Genomic DNA, 18,164 nt, shown 5'->3' with positions numbered 1-18,164 from the left:
ACTGTAATTTTCTTTTCAACTTGATGAGAGAAGAGTTGGTTTCCCAAAACCAAATTATCATTTTTTGAGATAAAGTTTTGCTCTGTTGCCCAGGCTGTAGGGCTGGGGCATAATCTCTGCTCACTGCAACTTCTGCCTCACAGGTTCAACTGATTCTCCTGCCTCAGCCTCCCCAGTAGCTGAGATTACAGGTGCCCACCACCACACCCAACTAATTTTTCTGTATTTTATTAGAGACAGGGTTTTGCCATGTTGGCCAGGCTAGTCTCAAAGTTCTGACCTCTGGTGATCTGCCCACCTTGGCTTCCCAAAGTGCTGGGATTACAAGCATAAGCCACCACAACTGGCCTTCAAAATGAAATCCTGTAAGACCTAAACCGTCATGCTAGAAATTCAGTCTTATATGGTATCATAAAACTTTGTACTCATAGTTTTCATTAAAGCTTTTTACTTTCTTTCTTTTTTATTTATTTATTTGATTGATTGATTGATTGAGATGGAGTTTCACTCTTGTTGCCTCCAGGCTGGAGTGCAATGGCAGTATTTCAGTTCACTGCAACCTCCACCTCCCGGGTTCAAACGGTTCTCTGCCTCAGCCTCCCAGGTAGCTGGGATTACAGGCTGCCACAATGCCTCGCTAATTTTTTGTATTTTCAGTAGACACAGGGTTTTACCATGTTGGCCAGGCTGGTCTCAAACTCCACCCGCCTCGGCCTCTCAAAGTGCTAGGATTACAGGTGTGACCCACCGTGCCCAGCTACTTTTAATATTTTAGAAAATAAACCAACAATTATCTTCAAACTTAATTACATTTCAAAGAATCATTTTAGTAGGGACAATAAGCTATTTATATTTTTCTTGGGAATCACATGAGATATTCAAATAAAAGTTCAATTTTACCTTCTGAGAGTAGTGCATTGTTCATTTACATTCAAATGTATACATTATTTACTACTGTATTCTTTAAAAGACAATGTTGTTGCCCGTGTACCATAAGGAAAGTCAAAAGATCTGACTGAAAGAAAACATTTACAACATAAATCATAAAGGGCTAATAACGCTAATATATAAAGAACTCTTACAAATTAATAATTAAAAAACTGAACAAATGGTAGATAGAAAAGATAGTTCATGGAAAAAAATTAACAAATGATGTTTAAATATATGAAAAGATGCTCAATTTCACCTGTCCTAGTAAAAATACAAATTTAAAATACAGTAAAAAGGTCAGGCATGGTGGTTCACGCCTGTAGTCCCAGCACTTTGGGAGGCCAAGGTGAGTGGATCACTTGAGGTAAGGAGTTCAAGACCAGCCTGATCAACATGGCGAAACCCCATCTCTACTAAAAATTCAAAATTAGCCAGGTATGGTGGGCATGCAGTAATCCCAGCTACTTGGGAGGCTGAGGCAGAAGAATTACTTGAACCCAGGAGGTGGAGGAGGTTGCAGTGAGCTGAGATCGCACCACTGCACTTCAGCCTGGGCAACAAAAACAAAACTCCGTCTCAAAAAGAAACTAAAAACAAATAAAATTAAATACACTGAAAAGCCATTTCTCATCTATTATATTGGCAAAAATTCAAAAGCTGGGCAATACACTATTGGCAAGGCTGTGGAGAAACAGCCAGTCTTATACATTACTGATGGGAATAATAAATTATTAATTCCTATGAATAATTATATATGTGTGTGTGTGTGTGTGTGTGTGTGTGTGTATCTATATATATATTAGATGGAGTCTGGCTCTGTCACCCAGGCTAGAGTGCAGCAATTCCCCTGTACATGTGCACACCACCATGCCCAGCTAATTTTTTATATTTTTCGTAAAGACCCGGTTTCACTATGTTCGTCAGGCTAGTCTCGAACTCCTGACCTCGTTATTTGCCCGCCTCGGCCTCTCAAAGTGCTGGGATTACAGGCGTGAGCCACTGCTCCTGGCCTCCAGGATATATTTTTAAGTGAAAAAAGCAAGGTGTTAAAGAATATGAATTTAGTATTTTACTGAATATGGAGAAATAAGAATTTCTATATGGAGCTATTTATTTTTATAAAAAGAACCATGAGTATATTGGTTGCCTAGAGCAGGCGGGTAGGAATGGGACAGAAAGTACAAGAAAGGAATCTGAGAATGTTTCTATATAGCTTTGACTTTTGAACTCAGTTAATATTTTACATTGTCAGAAACAAATTGGGCCAGGTGCGGTGGCTCACACCTGTAATGCCAGCACTTTGGGAGGCCAAGTTAGGCAGATCTCCTGAGGTCGGAGTTCAAGACCAGCCTGGCCAACATGGTGAACCCCGTCTCCACTAAAAATACAAAAAATTAGCCATGTATGGTAGCAGGCAACTGTAGTCCCAAATGTTCGGAAGGCTGAGGCAGGAGAATGGCCTGAACCCAGGGGGCAAAGGTTGCAGTGAGCCGAGATCACACCACTGTACTCCAGCCTGGGTGACAGAGCAAGACTCCATCTCAAAAAATAAAACCAATCAATCAATCAACAAGGATGGACAAAAATAGCCCTCACACAGACTAAAAACAATGAACTTAACTACATTTATATAAAATGGTAACATAATCATGCTAAGGAAAAAGTAACCCAATTTTTGAACTAGTATTTTAATTCCATACTCTCAATAGAATATATTCTGAAAACAAAAACTACAAAGGATTTGTGAACTTTATGAATTTGTAAAGGTTTTTCACTAGCAGGAATAATGATGTAACAATTTGGAAGCTATCTAGTATTGCAGATTTGAGGAAGTATACTGATACTGGGACCCAGGATCCTCTTGTATTGTGGGAATATAGAAAGGCAATTATGAACTGGGCATGGTGGCTCATGGCTCACACCTGTAATCCCAGTACTTTGGTAGGCCAAGGCAGGCAAATTGCAAGGTCAGTTCAAGACCAGTCTGGACAACATAGTGAAACCCTGTCTCTAGTAAAAATACAAAAAAATTAGCCGGGCGTGGTGGCAGTTGCCTGTAACTTGGGAGGCTGAGGCAGGAGAATCACTTGAACCCAGAAGGTGAAGGTTGTAGAGAGCTGCAATCATGACATTGCACACCAGCCTGTGGGACAAGAGTTAAACTGTTTTAAAAAAACAAAATAAGGGAACAATCCAAGATGGCCGATCGCTAACATCTCAGGATTGCAGCTCCCAGTGAAACCTCAGAGAACAAGAGGACACCACACTTTCAGACAAATTTTGGTCGCTCATGGAGCAGAAGATTCCCAGTGGAGGAGCTCCACGGGTCACCAGCGCGACTCTTGCAGCCAGCGCAGTGGTTTTGCCGGCACCTCAGCGCGGCAGCTCTTGGTGCAGAGTAAACAGGACTGGTTCCCCTTCTGACCGAGGTTTGGGGGAGCCACACGGATCGCCAGCATGACTCTTGTGGCCGGCGCAGCGGTTGTGCGGGCACCTCGGCACGGCAGCTCTTGGTGCAGAGTAAACGGGACTGGTTCCCCTCTGACCAAGGTTTGGAGCTCCAGGAAGGCAGAGTCGCCTATTAAGGATTCAAGAAGGAAGCCAGACTGGAGATTCCCGGGCAGAAAAGCACCAACAGTCTTAATGCCGCTATTTTGGCCAGAGCAGTGGGTTGCTCATATTTTGGCCCTGGGAATTAACAACTTGGACATCCACTCAGAGACCTAATTTGAAAGTTGGTAATTACAAAGATGACAGGTGGATAAATTTACAATGATGGGAAGAAACCAGCATAAAAAGGCTGAGAATACTCAAAATCAGAACGCCTCTCCCTTCAAAGAGGATCACAGTTCCTCATCAACAAGGGAACAAGGCTTGATGGTGAATGAGCGCATCCCAATAACAGAATCAGGCTTCAGAACGTGGATAATAAGAAACGTCTGTGAGTTAAAAGAACACGTTGTAGCCCAATGTAAAGAAACTAAGAACTTTGAAAAAAGATTTGACAAAATTCTAATGAGAAGAGACAACTTAGTGAGGAATATAAGTGAATTAATGGAACTGAAGAATACAATGCCGGAACTCCGAGAAGTACGCACAGGTTTAAACACTCAAATTGTTCAAGCAGAAGAAAGGATATCAGAGGTTGAAGTCCAACTTAATAAAATAAAACGAGAAGACAAGATGAGAGAAAAAAGGATAAAAAGGAATGAGCAAAGTCTCCAAGAAATGTGGGACTATATGAAAAGACCAAATTGACGTTTGATAGGTGTACCTGAATGCAACGGAGAGAATGAATCCAAGCTGGAAAATATTCTTCAAAATATTATTCAGGAAAATTTTCCTAAACTAGCAAAGCTGGACAATATTCAACCCGAGGTAATACAGAGAACACCACAAAGATATTCCTCAAGAAGAGCAACCCCAAGGCACATAATCGTTAGATTCACCAGGGTTGAAACGAAGGAGAAAATACTAAGGGCAGCCAGAGAGAAAGGTCAGGTTAATTACAAAGGGAAGCCTATTAGACTTACAGCAGATCTCTCAGCAGAAACTCTACAAGCCAGAAGAGAGTGAGGGCCAATAATCAACAGCCTTAAAGAACAAAACTTTCAGACCAGAATTTCATATCCAGCCAAACTAAGCTTCACAACTGAAGGAAAAATAAAATCTTTTATAAACAAGCAAGTACTCAGAGATTTTATTACCACCAGGCCTGCTTTACAAGAGCTTCTGAAAGAAGCATTACACATAGAAAGAAACAACCAGTATTAGCCTTTCTAAAAATATACCAAAAAGTAAAAAGCATCAACATAAAGAAGAATTTACATCAATGAATGGATAAAACAGCCAGTTAACATCAAATGGCAGTAATCCTAAATTTAAATTGACTAAATCCCCCAATCAAAAGATACAGCCAAAACCCAATGGCATGTTACATCCAGACCCATTTCACATGCAAAGATACACAAAGACTCAAAACAAAGGGATGAAGAAAGATTTACCAACCAAATGGAGAGCAAAAATAAATTAATAAATAAAAAGCAGGAGTTGCAATTCTCGTATCTGATAAAATAGATTTTAAAGCAACAAAGATATAGTGGTAAAAGGATCAATGCAACAACAAGAGCTAACGATCCTAACACCCAGATACATAGAGACTTAGACTCAGTGAGACAGAAAATTAATAAGGATATCCAGGACTCGAACTCAGATCCGGAACAAGTAAACTCAATAAATATTTATAGAGCTCTCCAATTTAAATACACAAAATATACATTCTTGTCAATACCACATCACACCTACTCACAGGTTTAAATGAAACATTGATTGGCCATTATTAATACCCATTCTTTTAGAATAAAGCAACATTTCTGTTCTCTCTCCCTCTTTTTCTTCCTCTTTCTTCCTCTCCTTCACTCCTTTTTTTCTTTCCTTCTCTCAAAAAAAGAAAAAAAAGAAATCAACTTGTAGACCTCTAGATCCAGTTCGGCAATGTCTCTCATTGCTTGATTTCCTTCCTTCCCTTCTCTCCCTCCCTCCCTTCCTCCCTCTCTCTCTTCCTCCCTCTCTCCCTTCCTCCTTTCCTACCTTCCTAAAAAATAAAAATAAATAAATAAAATAAAAAATAAAAACAAAATAAAAGAGAAACACAACTATGAAATGAAGGAAAGAGGAAAAGAACTCTGTGGTATGGAACTGAAGTTAGGGCCAGGCACGGTGGCTCACGCCTATAATCCCAGCACTTTGGGAGGCCGAGGTGGGTGGATCACTAGGTCAAGAGATTGAGACCATTCTGGTCAACAAGGTGAAACACTGTCTCTACTAAAAATACAAAAATTAGCTGAGCATGGTGGTGCACACTTGTAGTCCCAGCTACTCGGAGGCTGAGGCAGAACTGCTTGAACCCAGGAGGCAGAGGTTGCGGTGAGCCGAGATCATGCCTTTGCACTCCAGCCTGGGTAACAAGAGCGTAACTCTGTCTCAAAAAAAAAGAACTGAAGTTAGAAGTATTAATATAAACTCACTTTTTAAAAAAAATTATTCCCTACTACCTGTCTAAAAATGAATAATGATAAGACTAGATGTAACTAGCTTGGCACGGTGGTGCACACCTACCTGTAATCCCAGCTACTTGGGAGGCAGAGGTGCAGCCAGCCACTCCAGCCTGGGTGACAGAGTGAGACTGTCTCAAAAAAAAAAAAAAAAAGATTGATATATTCATACACATACACATACATACGTATATATGTATATTTTTTGACACAGTCACTTAAATGTACCAATATATGCTTATATATGCATAGAATATTTTTGAAAGGATATCTTAGAAGAAAACTGTAGCTAATTCTGAAGGGTAGACTGAGTGATGTGGTTGGATGGGGACTTACTTTTCATTGTATTACTCTCTATTAATACTAGTTTTATTAAGTACATGTATTACCCACTTAAACACTATGTAATTCTTTAATGTAGCAACCAGAGCTAATATTTTCATTCTTTATAGCTCTTAGAGCTATAAAGAGAACAAGCCAAGAACGATCCAAGATGGCCGATCGCTAACATCCCGGGATTGCAGCTCTCAGGGAAGGCACGGAGAACTAGAGGACGGCACACTTTCAGACAAATTCTGGTCGCTCATGGAGCAGAAGATCCCCAGTGGAGGAAACACACGGGTGGCCAGCGTGACTCTTGGCGCGGCAGCTCTCGGAGCAGAGTAAACAGGTTCGGAGGACCCGCACGGGTCCCGAGAAGGACACCAGAGCCCGGCGCAGCGGCTGTGACGGCACCTCGGCGCAGCAGCGCTCGGCGCAGAGTAAACGGGAATAGTTCCCCTTCTGACCGAGGTTTGGAGCCCCGGGAAGGCAGAGTCGCCTACTACGGACACAAGAAGGAAGCCAGACAGGAGAATCCTGGGCAGAAAAGTACCATCAGTTTTAACACTGCTGCTCTGGCCCTGGTAACTAACAACCTGGATGCCCACTCAAGAGACCCAATCTGAAAGTTGGTAATTTCAAAGACGACAGGAGGATAAATTTACAATGACGGGAAGAAACCAGCGTAAAAAAGCTGAGAATACTCAAAGTCAGAACGCCTCTCCCTCGAAAGATGATCACAGTTCCACATCAACAATGGAACAAGGCTTGATGGAGAACGAGCGCATCCCAATAACAGAATCACTCTTCAAGGGATGGATAATAACAAACTTCGGTGAGTTAAAAGAACATGTTGTAGCCCAACATAAAGAAACTAGGAACTTTGAAAAAAGGTTTGATGAAATCCTATTGAGAATAGACAACTTAGAGAGGAGTATGAGTGAAATAACGGAACTGAAGAATACAATACAGGAACTCCGAGAAGTATGCACACGTTTAAACACTCAAATTGTTCAAGCAGAAGAAGGGATATCAGAGGTCAAAATCCAACTTAATGAAATAAAACGTGAAGAAAAGATTAGAGAAAAAAGGATAAAAAGGAATGAGCAAAGTCTCCAAGAAATGTGGGACCATGTGAAAAGACCAAATTTACGTTTGATAGGTGTACCTGAATGCGACGGAGAGAATGAATCCAAGCTGGAAAATACCCTTCAGGATATTATTCAGGAAAATTTTCCTAAACTAGCAAAGCAGGTCAACATTCAACCCCAGGTAATACAGAGAACACCACAAAGATATTCCTCAAGAAGAGCAACCCCAAGGCACATAATCGTTAGATTCACCAGGGTTGAAATGAAGGAAAAAATACTAAGGGCAGCCAGAGAGAAAGGTCAGGTTACCCACAAAGGCAAGCCTATCAGACTTACAGCAGATCTCTCAGCAGAAACTCTACAAGCCAAAAGAGAGTGGGGGCCAATATTCAACATCCTCAAAGAACAGAACCTTCAGCCCAGAATTTCATATCCAGCCAAACTAAGCTTCACAACTGAAGGAAAAATAAAATCTTTTATGAACAAGCAAGAACTCAGAGATTTTATTACCACCAAGCCTGCTTTACAAGAGCTTCTGAAAGAAGCATTACACACAGAAAGAAACAACCAGTATTAGTCTTTCTAAAAATACACCAAAAAGTAAAGAGCACCAACATAAAGAAGAATTTATACCAACGAATGGATAAAACAGCCAGTCAACATCAAATGGCAGTAACCCTAAATATAAATTGACTAAATCCCCCAATCAAAAGACACAGCCAAAACCCAATGGCATGTTACATCCAGACCTGTTTCACATGCAAGGATACACAAAGACTCAAAACAAAGGGATGGAGAAAGATTTACCAACCAAATGGAGAGCAAAAATAAATAATAAATAAATAAATAAAAAGCAGGAGTTGCAATTCTCGTATCGGATAAAATAGATTTTAAAGCAACAAAGATATAGTGGTAAAAGGATCAATGCAACAAGAGCTAACGATCCTAACACCCAGATACAAGACTTAGATTCAATGAGACAGAAAATTAATAAGGATATCAAGGACTCGAACTCAGATCCGGAACAAGTAAACTTAATAAATATTTATAGAGCTCTCCACTTCAAATACACAAAATATACATTTTAGTAAATACCACATCACACCTACCCGTAAGTTTAAATGAAACATTGATTAGCCATTATTAATACCCAATTTTTTTCAAAATAAAGCAATTATTTCCATTTACTCTCCCTCTTTCTCTTCCTCTTTCTTCCTCTCCTTTACTTATTTTTTTTTTCTTTCCTTCTCTCAAAAAAAAAAGAAATCAACTTGTAAACCTCTAGATCCAGGTCGGCAATGTCTCTCTCATTGCTTGATTTCCTTCCTTCCCTTCCCTCCCTCCCTCCCTCCCGACTTCCTCCCTTCCTTCCTTCCTTCATCCCTTCCTTCCTCCCTACCGTCCTTCTTCCCTCCCTTCCTGCCTTCCTCCCCCCCCAAAAAAGAAAAAGAAAAAAAAAAGAGAACAAGCCAAAATAGACATTCAATTCTAACCTTCAGGACTGCTATCTGGCTCATATGTCTGTTGAGTTCCTTGTTCAAAGACATTATTTTTCTTTCTCAATATTTCCAAGCTGTCTAAAGCAGTACTGTGTTCAGATAGTGACTTTAAAATGGAAATGGTATTTACTAATCCAGAAAGTTCTAAAGAATTTCTAGGATTCCAGTATTGTTTGTCCTCTCTGGAAGTTTCAGCTTCAATATGGTTAGGGGGTAGACTAATAATCTTTCCCAAATCTTCAGGTTTAGATATATGTGCTTCTGTGTCTTTGGAAATAAGATGCTTTTTTCCCAGTGGGTAAAACAAAGAATTGGAAATGTGGGTATTTGATTTATCAAGTGTAATACAATCAGAGTGATTCTGATTGGTATTTAATAGTTGGACACTGCTGTCACTGCTAGAAGTTGATGGTAAAACATGTTCATCATTTTTGTCTAAACTTCCCAAAATAAAAGGATGAGGTTGAGCATCTTCTGAAAATAGGTTACTGTTTTCAGCAGTCTGGTTTCGAATATGAGAAATATGTGAATTCATGTTTATATCTTTAGATTTATTTGGAAGTAAAGCAGAGTCATAGTTAATTCTGACTTCTTGAATACATTTATTATCATCTTCTTTGTTACCTATGTATACATCATCAGTCCACTCAAAAGATTCAAAATTGCTCAATGTGTCACTATACTCCTCTATTTCTTTTCCAGTGTTTCCAGCTTTACAAATTTCCAAGTCAAAACCCACAAAAGTTTTATCACACAACTGTGATGGCAGAGTCTCTTTAATAGGAAATGTCTCTGTAGGTTTGCCACCAACAGATGTCAAGAGTGGCAAATGTTCACCCTCAATCTCTTTACAGTTTGTATTCTCAGACCTCTTTTGAACACATAAATTGTCATCCTTAACCAAAATGTCCTTTACCGAACTCTCTGAATCCTGGCTAATTTTTTTGCTTTCATGTGACTCCTCCTCACTGTCACTGGTTTCAAAATTGTTCAGATTAAAAGTTACCTCCAAAAATGGTTGTGTTACATTACTCAGCGATTCATGAATACTAATAAGATTTTCATTATCCATTTTACTTTTAGAAAACATGTCTGTAATGTCATCAGAGATCCTAGCATTATTACTAGATTCAGTCTGGAGATGTTTCGGTTCTGGAGGAGATGACTCTGATTGTTCACACTCCTTTTCCAGTGTTCCACATGTATTTACCCCCTGATCATTTTCTTTAACGAGAACTGATCCTTTAATGCACACCTTGTCATTTTGATTAAAAGATATTTTATTATCTTCTTGAATGTCAGATTCTGATAATGTACCTTCAGTTTCTGCACTTTTAACCTGTAAGCTACTGCCATCACTGGATGAAGGAATTTCTAATTTTACTTCTTGATTCCAGGATTGATCATTATTACCAACTGACTTGTCTACATTACACTTTTTCCCCTCCTTAGCACATGTTTCAAAGAACTGTATCTTTTTTTGTAAGAAAAGATCTTTCAAATTAGAAGTCATGTCCTCTTCCTGAGCCTTGGGTTTCCTTTCTGTATCATGCCCATCTTCAGTAGAAAAATGCATAGGTGAACTTTGTGAGGATAAATACATGGCCCAGCGGCTTTTATTTCTCATGGTATTTTCTGATTGATGCTGGTAGTATAAATTTTCTGTGCTCTTCATCTCAGCACACTCTTCCTGTTGAATTACATACTTTGATTTAGTAGCAATCTTTAAACTTCCATGTGGTTGTTTTTGAGGAAAATGCTCTGTCATCTCAGAATTTAGTTCCTCACAGGTATCAGTTGATTGGGACTTCAGAAGAGCTAATATCTGTGCTTTGCTTCTGGCGTTTTGTGGAATTCCTGAACAGTGGGATGCCAAACTATCTCTTTTCACAGGCTCATTGGTCAGTAAAGAGTCTGAAAGTTTACTTCCAGAATTCATAGGAGAGCAAAAATAATTTTCTTCACATAGCACTTCTGGGTTAATGTGGAAGGATGGAGAAAAAACTGAAGAAAAATCCGTGGCATTTCTCTGTCTGTTCTTGTAAGTCACAACGTTCTCAGGGTCTGCTGGTATATTATTTACATCTTTCTTGCCAACAGTAGGAAACAAAGGAGGCATGCTGTAGAATGGAGAAAAAAAAGTAGGGCCAGGTTTCTTAGCTTCATGTGATGCAGCTGATTCACTGCTTTCTGTAATAACCATTTTCTTCGGAACCTGACGTGGTCCTTGAAAACCCTGAAAACATTAAAGTAACTGTTAGCTGTACCATTACCCATAAAGAAAATGTGAAATAAACTGGCTAAGAAAAAAAAAAGAATAAGGATATTGTTTGTGCTTTGCCTAAGGTAAAGTAATAATTCAGATTTTAAATTGTTAAATTACATTCATTTGTAATAAGATTTTTTAAAGTCGGGTTTATTTCCTTTCTAACTAAGTATACTCTTAAGTGCCCTTTGAATGATAAAGGATAATCACTTCAAAATTCACTACTTTTTGAAACAATTTTATAACTATATCTGATGTGTTATTTTCCACAGAAAAACTTACAGTAAACCTCCTTTTTAAGCCAGAGGGCTGACATCCAAGAGATCGGCCAGAGGATATCAGTGTCCTTGAATTTAACTCTGGTGCTTCTTTATTGATATTCTGCTTAACGATACCTGTGGCTCCAGCAACTTTAATCTCTTCAACTGTGATTAAGTATCGATCACTTTCTAAGTCATCTCCAGGTTTCACCTAATATTTAAAAAATAAATATCAAAATTACATACATCTAATTATTTGATTATCTATGTATTCCAGGATGCTCACTAGCACTAAGACCCAATAAAAAGGTGTTGAACGAATAAATCAGTAACTAAAGTCTTCAATTATTTATTATTATATACTAGTTAACTATTAATAAGCACAAAAAATGACAATAATATATTTAAAATTTTATCTGATTTTTTTGGGGGGGGACGGAGTCTCACTCTGTCACCAGGCTGGAGTGCAGTGGCACGATCTTGGCTCATTGCAACCTCCGCCTACTGGGTTCAAGCAATTCTCCTGCCTCAGTCTCCCAAGTAGCTGGGACTACAGGCATGCGCCACCATGCCCAGCTAATTTTTTATTTTTAGTAGAGATGTGGGTTTCACCATGTTGGCCAGAATGGTCTCTACCTCTTGACTTCCCTCCTTGGCCTCCCAAACTGCTGGGATTACAGGCATGAGCCACCATATCCAGCCTCTAATTTATTTATTCAACAACACATATTAGCGCTAGATGTGGCTCACACCTGTAATTGCAAGACTTTGGGAGACCAAGGCAAGAGGACTGCTTGAGGCCAAGAGTATGAGACCAGCCTGGGAAAAAATATTCAGATCCTGTCGCTGCAAAAAAATTTTATTTTAAATTAGCCCGGGCTGGGTGGGATGGCTTATACCTGTAAATCCAGCCCTTCAGACACCAAAGCAGGATGACTGCTTGAAGCCAGGAGGTTAAGACCACCCTAATCAATATAGCAAGACCCCGTCTCTACAAAAAACTTTTTAAAAAACTAGCCATGCATGGTGGCATGTACCTGTAGTCCCACCTATTAGGGGGATGAGGTGGGAGGATAATTTGAGCCTAGGTGGTCAAGGCTGCAGTGAGCAGTTATCACACCACTACTCTCTAGCCTAGGTGACAGAATGAGACCCTGTCTGAAAAAAACAAAAAAATTTAGCCAGGCATGGTGGCATGTTCCTATAGTCTCAGCTACTCAGAAGACTAAGGTAAGAGGATCCCTTGAGCCCAGGAGTTTAAGGCTGCAGTGAGCTATGATCACACCACTATACTCCAGCCTGGATGACAGAGTGAGACAATGTCTCTACAAAAAAAGTTAATTAGTAAATAAGGATTACGTACTGGGGACCTACATGAGGCCTTTATTACATGCTAGGGATATAAAGACGAACAAGGAAAAAAATGCCTCCTGTCAAGCAATTCACTTAGAATCCATACAACTAAATGTAACTTTTCAAAAATTGGAGCTATTATCAACTATATATCTTTACATAAATAAGATATTCATAATTATCACAAAGTAACATTATTATAAATCATTAGTTGTTTAAATAACTATATTCCAAAAATGCATTTTAATCACTTAAATGAACAAATGTAGTACTTGCAGCCATCTGTGACTGCAGCATAAAAATAAGATTATCAGCCTAATTTGAAAATACACAAAATCCGTATCAGATTAATATTTTACTAATGAAATGATCTTTTAAGATTAAATAATAGTAGTCACCACCAATCAAACTATATACTAAGATACTGATTCTGCTAGACCCTTTAAAAAAACTATAGTACCATAACCACTATTGATGTCATGTAAAATTTCAAAATGAATTAAATACTATGGCCAGAAGTCAACATTATCATCATAATATACACTTTAACACATTTAGAATCACTGTACTAGGCCAGGTGTGATGACTCATGCCTGTAATCCCAGCACTTTGGTAGGCAAAGGTGGGAGGATCACAAGGTCAGGAGCTCGAGAGACCATCCTGGCTAACACAGGAGGTCAAAAGTTCAAGACCAGCCTGGCCAACATAGTGAAACACTATCTCTACTAAAAATACAAAAAATTAGCTGGGCATGGTGGCGCACACCTGTAATCTCAGCTACTCAGGAGGCTGAGGAAGGAGAATCACTTGAACCCAGGAGGCAGAGGTCACAGTGAGGTGAGATTTCGCCACCACACTCCAGCCTTGGCAACAAAGCAAGACTCCATCTCAAAAAAACAAAGGAGCCGGCACGGTGGCTCATGCTGTAATCCCAGCACTTCGGGTGGCTGAGGCGGGCGGATCACAAGGTCAGGATATCAAGACCATCTTGGCTAACACAGTGAAACCCCGTCTCTATTAAAATACAAAAATTATGTGGGCATGGTGGCGAGCACCTGTAATCCCAGCTACTCGGGAGGCTGAGGCAGAACTGCTTGAACCCGAGAGGCAGAGGTTGCAGTGAGCCAAGAGAGTGCACCATTGCATTCTCTTGCTAACAGAGCAAGACTTCATCTCAAAAAAAAAAAAAAAAAAAAAGGAATCACTATACTAAAACTGCTAGGCACTTTACAGAAGTTACTTCTAACCTTAGACCAAACTTGTAAAGTCTGTCTATGATCTACATTTTACAGCAGAGAAGTTAGACAGAGAGAGCATAGGTGGACCAGGAAGTACTTAGATGTGAGAAATGAACCCAGAATGACCAACTCTAATACCCTTATTTTTCACTAAAATATGCCTTTAGTCCTCTTTCTATGCTTTTTCCTCTTTGAGATGAAAAACAAAAACTAAGTATATGAGAGAATACTTATGTATTTATTTTTAACTTTTAAGTTCAGGGGTACATGCGCAGGTTTGTTACAAAGGTAAACCTGCATCATGGGGCTTTGTTATACAGATTATTTCATCGCCCAAGTACTAAGCCTAGTATCCATTATTTTTTCCTGATCCTCTTCCTCCTCCCAGCCTCCCTCCATCCTCCAATAGGCCCCAGTGTCTGTTATTCCCCTCTGTGTCCATGTGTTTTCATTATTTATCTCCCACTTATATGTGAGAACATGTAATATTTGGTTTTCTGTTCCTGCATTAGTTTGCTAAGGATAATGGCCTCCAGCTCCATCCGTGTTCCTGAAATGGAATATGATTTCACTCTTTCTTTATGGCTGTATAACATTCCATAGTGTATTTGTATCACATTTTCTTTATCCAGTCTATCGCTGATGGGCATTTAGGTTGATTCCACGTCTTTGCTATTGTGAATACTGCTACGATGAACATACAGGTGCATGTGTCTTTATGGTAGAACAACTTACATTCCTTTGGGTATATACCCAGTTATAGGTCTGTTGGGTTGAATAGCAGTTCTGTTTTTAGGTGAGAGAATATTACACTTAAATGAGAATATGTCACAAAAAAAATTCCCACAGTAGACCTCTACCTATGAAAAAAATCATGTAGTCAAATTAGACTCTCGAATCACCTCTTGGGATCAAATCTCAGTCTTCCTACCACTGTAACTCTATGAACATGAGCTAGTTACTTAACCTTTCTCCACTGCCCTCCTAATCTATAAATATCAGCTTGTTAGATTTAAACATCAGTTGTAGAGATTAAAGGAAACAATATTTAAAAGGTTTTAGCACAGTCTAGTTATACTACATGTTCAAGAAATAATAACTATAACTATTATTAATATCATGACTACACTATTTAACATTATTTATAAAGGATGTACTTAGAGAGATTTTTAAATAACTTAAAAATAAGATAAACACACTAAAATACCTCAAGGCATTTAAGAAACAGACTCTCCAAACATGCTCCTTTGTCATCATATAAAATTGCCTGTATTAAAACAAAATAAATGTTATAAGGGAACAACACAATTATGCTTTTCTTAAACATCTTCAAGAGGAAGTAATTGTTATATAAGTAGATCATATAATGAAAGGATATATTTGTTGAACTTGAATTTGAAAATGCCTCTATTTTGAATGTTTTTTAGGCATCTGTCTGTGTAAGAGAATGAAGGCATACACAAAAGAAATTCAAGAACTTAACTCCTACCAGGAGGATGTGAGAATGAAACTGGGAAAGAGGCTGGGTGCAGTTGCTCACACCTGTAATGTCAGCACTTTGGGAGGCTGAAATGATGGGATCACCTGAGGTCAGGAGTCCCAGACCAGCCTGGCCCACAGGGCAAAACCCCATCTCTATTAAAAATACAAGCTGAGGCAGGAGAATGACTTGAACCTGGGTGGTAGAGGTTGCAGTGAGCCAAGATCATGCCACTGCACTCCAGCCTGGGCAACAAAGCGAGACTCCATCTCAATCAAACAAAAAAAAGAAGGACGGAAGGAAGGAGGAGGGAAGGAAGGAAGGAAGGAAAGAAATTGGGAAGAAAACATAATTCAAACACATTGAAGGGGACAAACAGGAGACAAGATCATTTGAGAGATTATTGCAGTAGGATGGTATATAGGATGAAGGAGATGATTAGCACTTAAAATAAGGTACTGGCATTCAGGATAAGACAATTATTTATGAGATATAATGAATAAAACTTGTTAAATGTGAAGGATAAGGGGGAAAAAAGGAAGCTAAGGTAATTACCATTTTCTAGCTTTCCCCTTGTCTCTAGCCCTTTTTCATAGCAATTTTTCCACTAGCCCCTTTAACACTGGTGTTTCCATCACGTTGGAAAACAGTTTGGCAATTCCTTAAAAGATTAAACATAAAGTTCTCATATGACCCAGCAATTCCACTCCTAGGTATATACCCAAGAGAAAAACTTTTGTATATGTCTATACAAAAACTTGCACATAAGGCCAGGTGCGGTGGCTCATGCCTATAATCCCAGCACTTTGGGAGGCCGAGGCGGGTGAATCACAAGGTCAAGAGATCGAGACCATCCTGGTCAACAAGATGAAACCCCGTCTCTACTAAAAATACAAAAATTAGCTGGGCATGGTGGTGCACGCCTGTAGTCCCAGCTACTTGGGAGGCTGAGGCAGGAGAATTGCCTGAACCCAGAAGGTGGAGGTGAGCCGAGATCGTGCCATTGCACTCCAGTCTGGGTAACAAGAGCGAAACTCTGTCTCAAAAAAAAAAAAAAAAAAAAACTTGCACATAAATGCTCATAGCAGCATTATTCATAATGGCCAAAAAGTCGAAGTAACCCAAATGTATATCAACGTATTATAAATGGATAAAAAAAACATGACCTATTGGGCTCAGTACATGGCTCATGGTATAATCTCAGGTACTCCAGGTACTCTATAGGCTGAGATGCAAAGATCGTCTGAGACCAGAAGTTCAAGATTAGTCCAGGGAACATAGCAAGACTCTATCTCTAAGAAAAAAACCTTTTTTTGAGATGGAGTTTTGCTCTTGTTGTCCAGGCTGGAGGGCAATGGCGTGATCTCGGCTCACCGCAACCTCCATCCCCCAGGTTCAAGTGATTCTCCTGCCTCAGCCTCCTGAGTAGCTAGGATTGCAGGCATCTGCCATCACGCCCAGCTAATTTTTTGTATTTTTAGTAGAGACAGGGTTTCACCATCTTGACCTCCTGACCTCATGATCCACCCACCTTGCCTCCCAAGTGTTGGGATTATAGGCATGAGCCACCATGCCTGGCCAGAAAATTTTTTTGAATTAGTAGACATGGCTGTGCAAGCCTAAGTAGTCTCAGCTACATAGGAGGCTAAGGCAGAATAATTGTTTGAGCCTAAGAGTTTGAGGCTACAGTGAGCTATGATTACACCATTGTCATCCAGCCTGGGTGACAGAGCAAGACCCTATCTATTAAAAAAAAGAAAATCATGATAAATCCTTACAGTGTAATACTATTTGCCAATAAAAAATAAAATACAGACCGGGTGTGGTGGCTTACAACTGTAATCCCAGCACTTTGGGAGGCCAAGGCGGGTGGATCATGAGGTCAGGAGTTCGAGACCAGCCTGGCCAATATGGTGAAACCCCAACTCTACTAAAAATGCAAAAATTAGCTGGGCGTGGTGGCAAGCACCTATAGTCCCAGCTACTCAGGATGCTGAGACAGAAGAATTACTTGAACCCAGGAGGTAGAGGTTGCAGTGAGCCAAGATCATGCCACTATACTCCAGCCTGGGCAACACAGACTCCATCTCAAATAAATAAATAAAATATATATGAAGATATATGCTTCAACATAGAAGAACCTTGAAAATATTCTAAATAAGACTTATTCACAAAAGATTATTCATTATATAATTTCATTCATGCAAAAATGTCCAGAATAGGTAAATCTATAGAGACAGCAAGTAGATTCATGTTTGCGTAGGGCTGGGGGCTGGGTACTGAGTAGTAACTGCCAGAGTATGAGATTTCTTTTGCGGGTGACAAAAATATGCTAAATTTAAATTGTGCTGATGGTTGCAAAACTGTGAAAATACTAAAAATCACTGAATAGGTGAATCGAAAAGTGTGAATAAAGCTGTTTGAAAAATGGTATTCTTGCGATGGAGTCACTGCACTCCAGCCTGGGTGACAAAGCAAGACTCCGTCTCAAAAAAAAAAAAGTTGGTATTCTTGTCCCTCTATTCTTTTAATTCAATACACCCTCCCTGAGCACTATCATCCATATAAATCAGATCATGTTATGCTCCTGCTCAAATCATTCCAATGTCTCTACAGCTCCCTAAGAATAACAAAAGTTCTTTCCATGGACACTGAGGCTTATATAATCCCCT

At 39.4% G+C, this 18,164-nt stretch overlaps 1 protein-coding gene across 23 annotated transcripts in view; it reads right to left on the bottom strand.

Annotated features, from left to right (window-relative positions):
* The window catches only part of ZGRF1 (zinc finger GRF-type containing 1), a 99,030-nt gene that overhangs the window by 74,067 nt on the left and 6,799 nt on the right, over positions 1-18,164 (bottom strand). For 21 of the 23 annotated variants that reach the window (XM_035293094.3, XM_078366672.1, XM_078366668.1 and 18 more), the window contains exons 4-6: positions 15,220-15,279; positions 11,444-11,632; positions 8,890-11,131 (exon numbers count right to left, since the gene is read on the bottom strand). In XM_035293094.3, the coding sequence (XP_035148985.2) occupies positions 8,890-11,131; positions 11,444-11,632; positions 15,220-15,279 (2,491 nt within the window). Of the gene's footprint in view, positions 1-8,889; positions 11,132-11,443; positions 11,633-15,219; positions 15,280-18,164 lie in introns of those variants that run through there. The other 2 variants (XM_078366669.1, XM_078366664.1) reach the window with 2 other exon arrangements.

This window comes from Callithrix jacchus, chromosome 3 (genome assembly GCF_049354715.1).
Source record: "Callithrix jacchus isolate 240 chromosome 3, calJac240_pri, whole genome shotgun sequence".
In the NCBI taxonomy this organism is placed as follows: Eukaryota; Metazoa; Chordata; class Mammalia; order Primates; family Cebidae; genus Callithrix; species Callithrix jacchus.
Note: the sequence above shows the minus strand (reverse complement) of the source record. Positions and strands in the feature narration are given on the sequence as shown.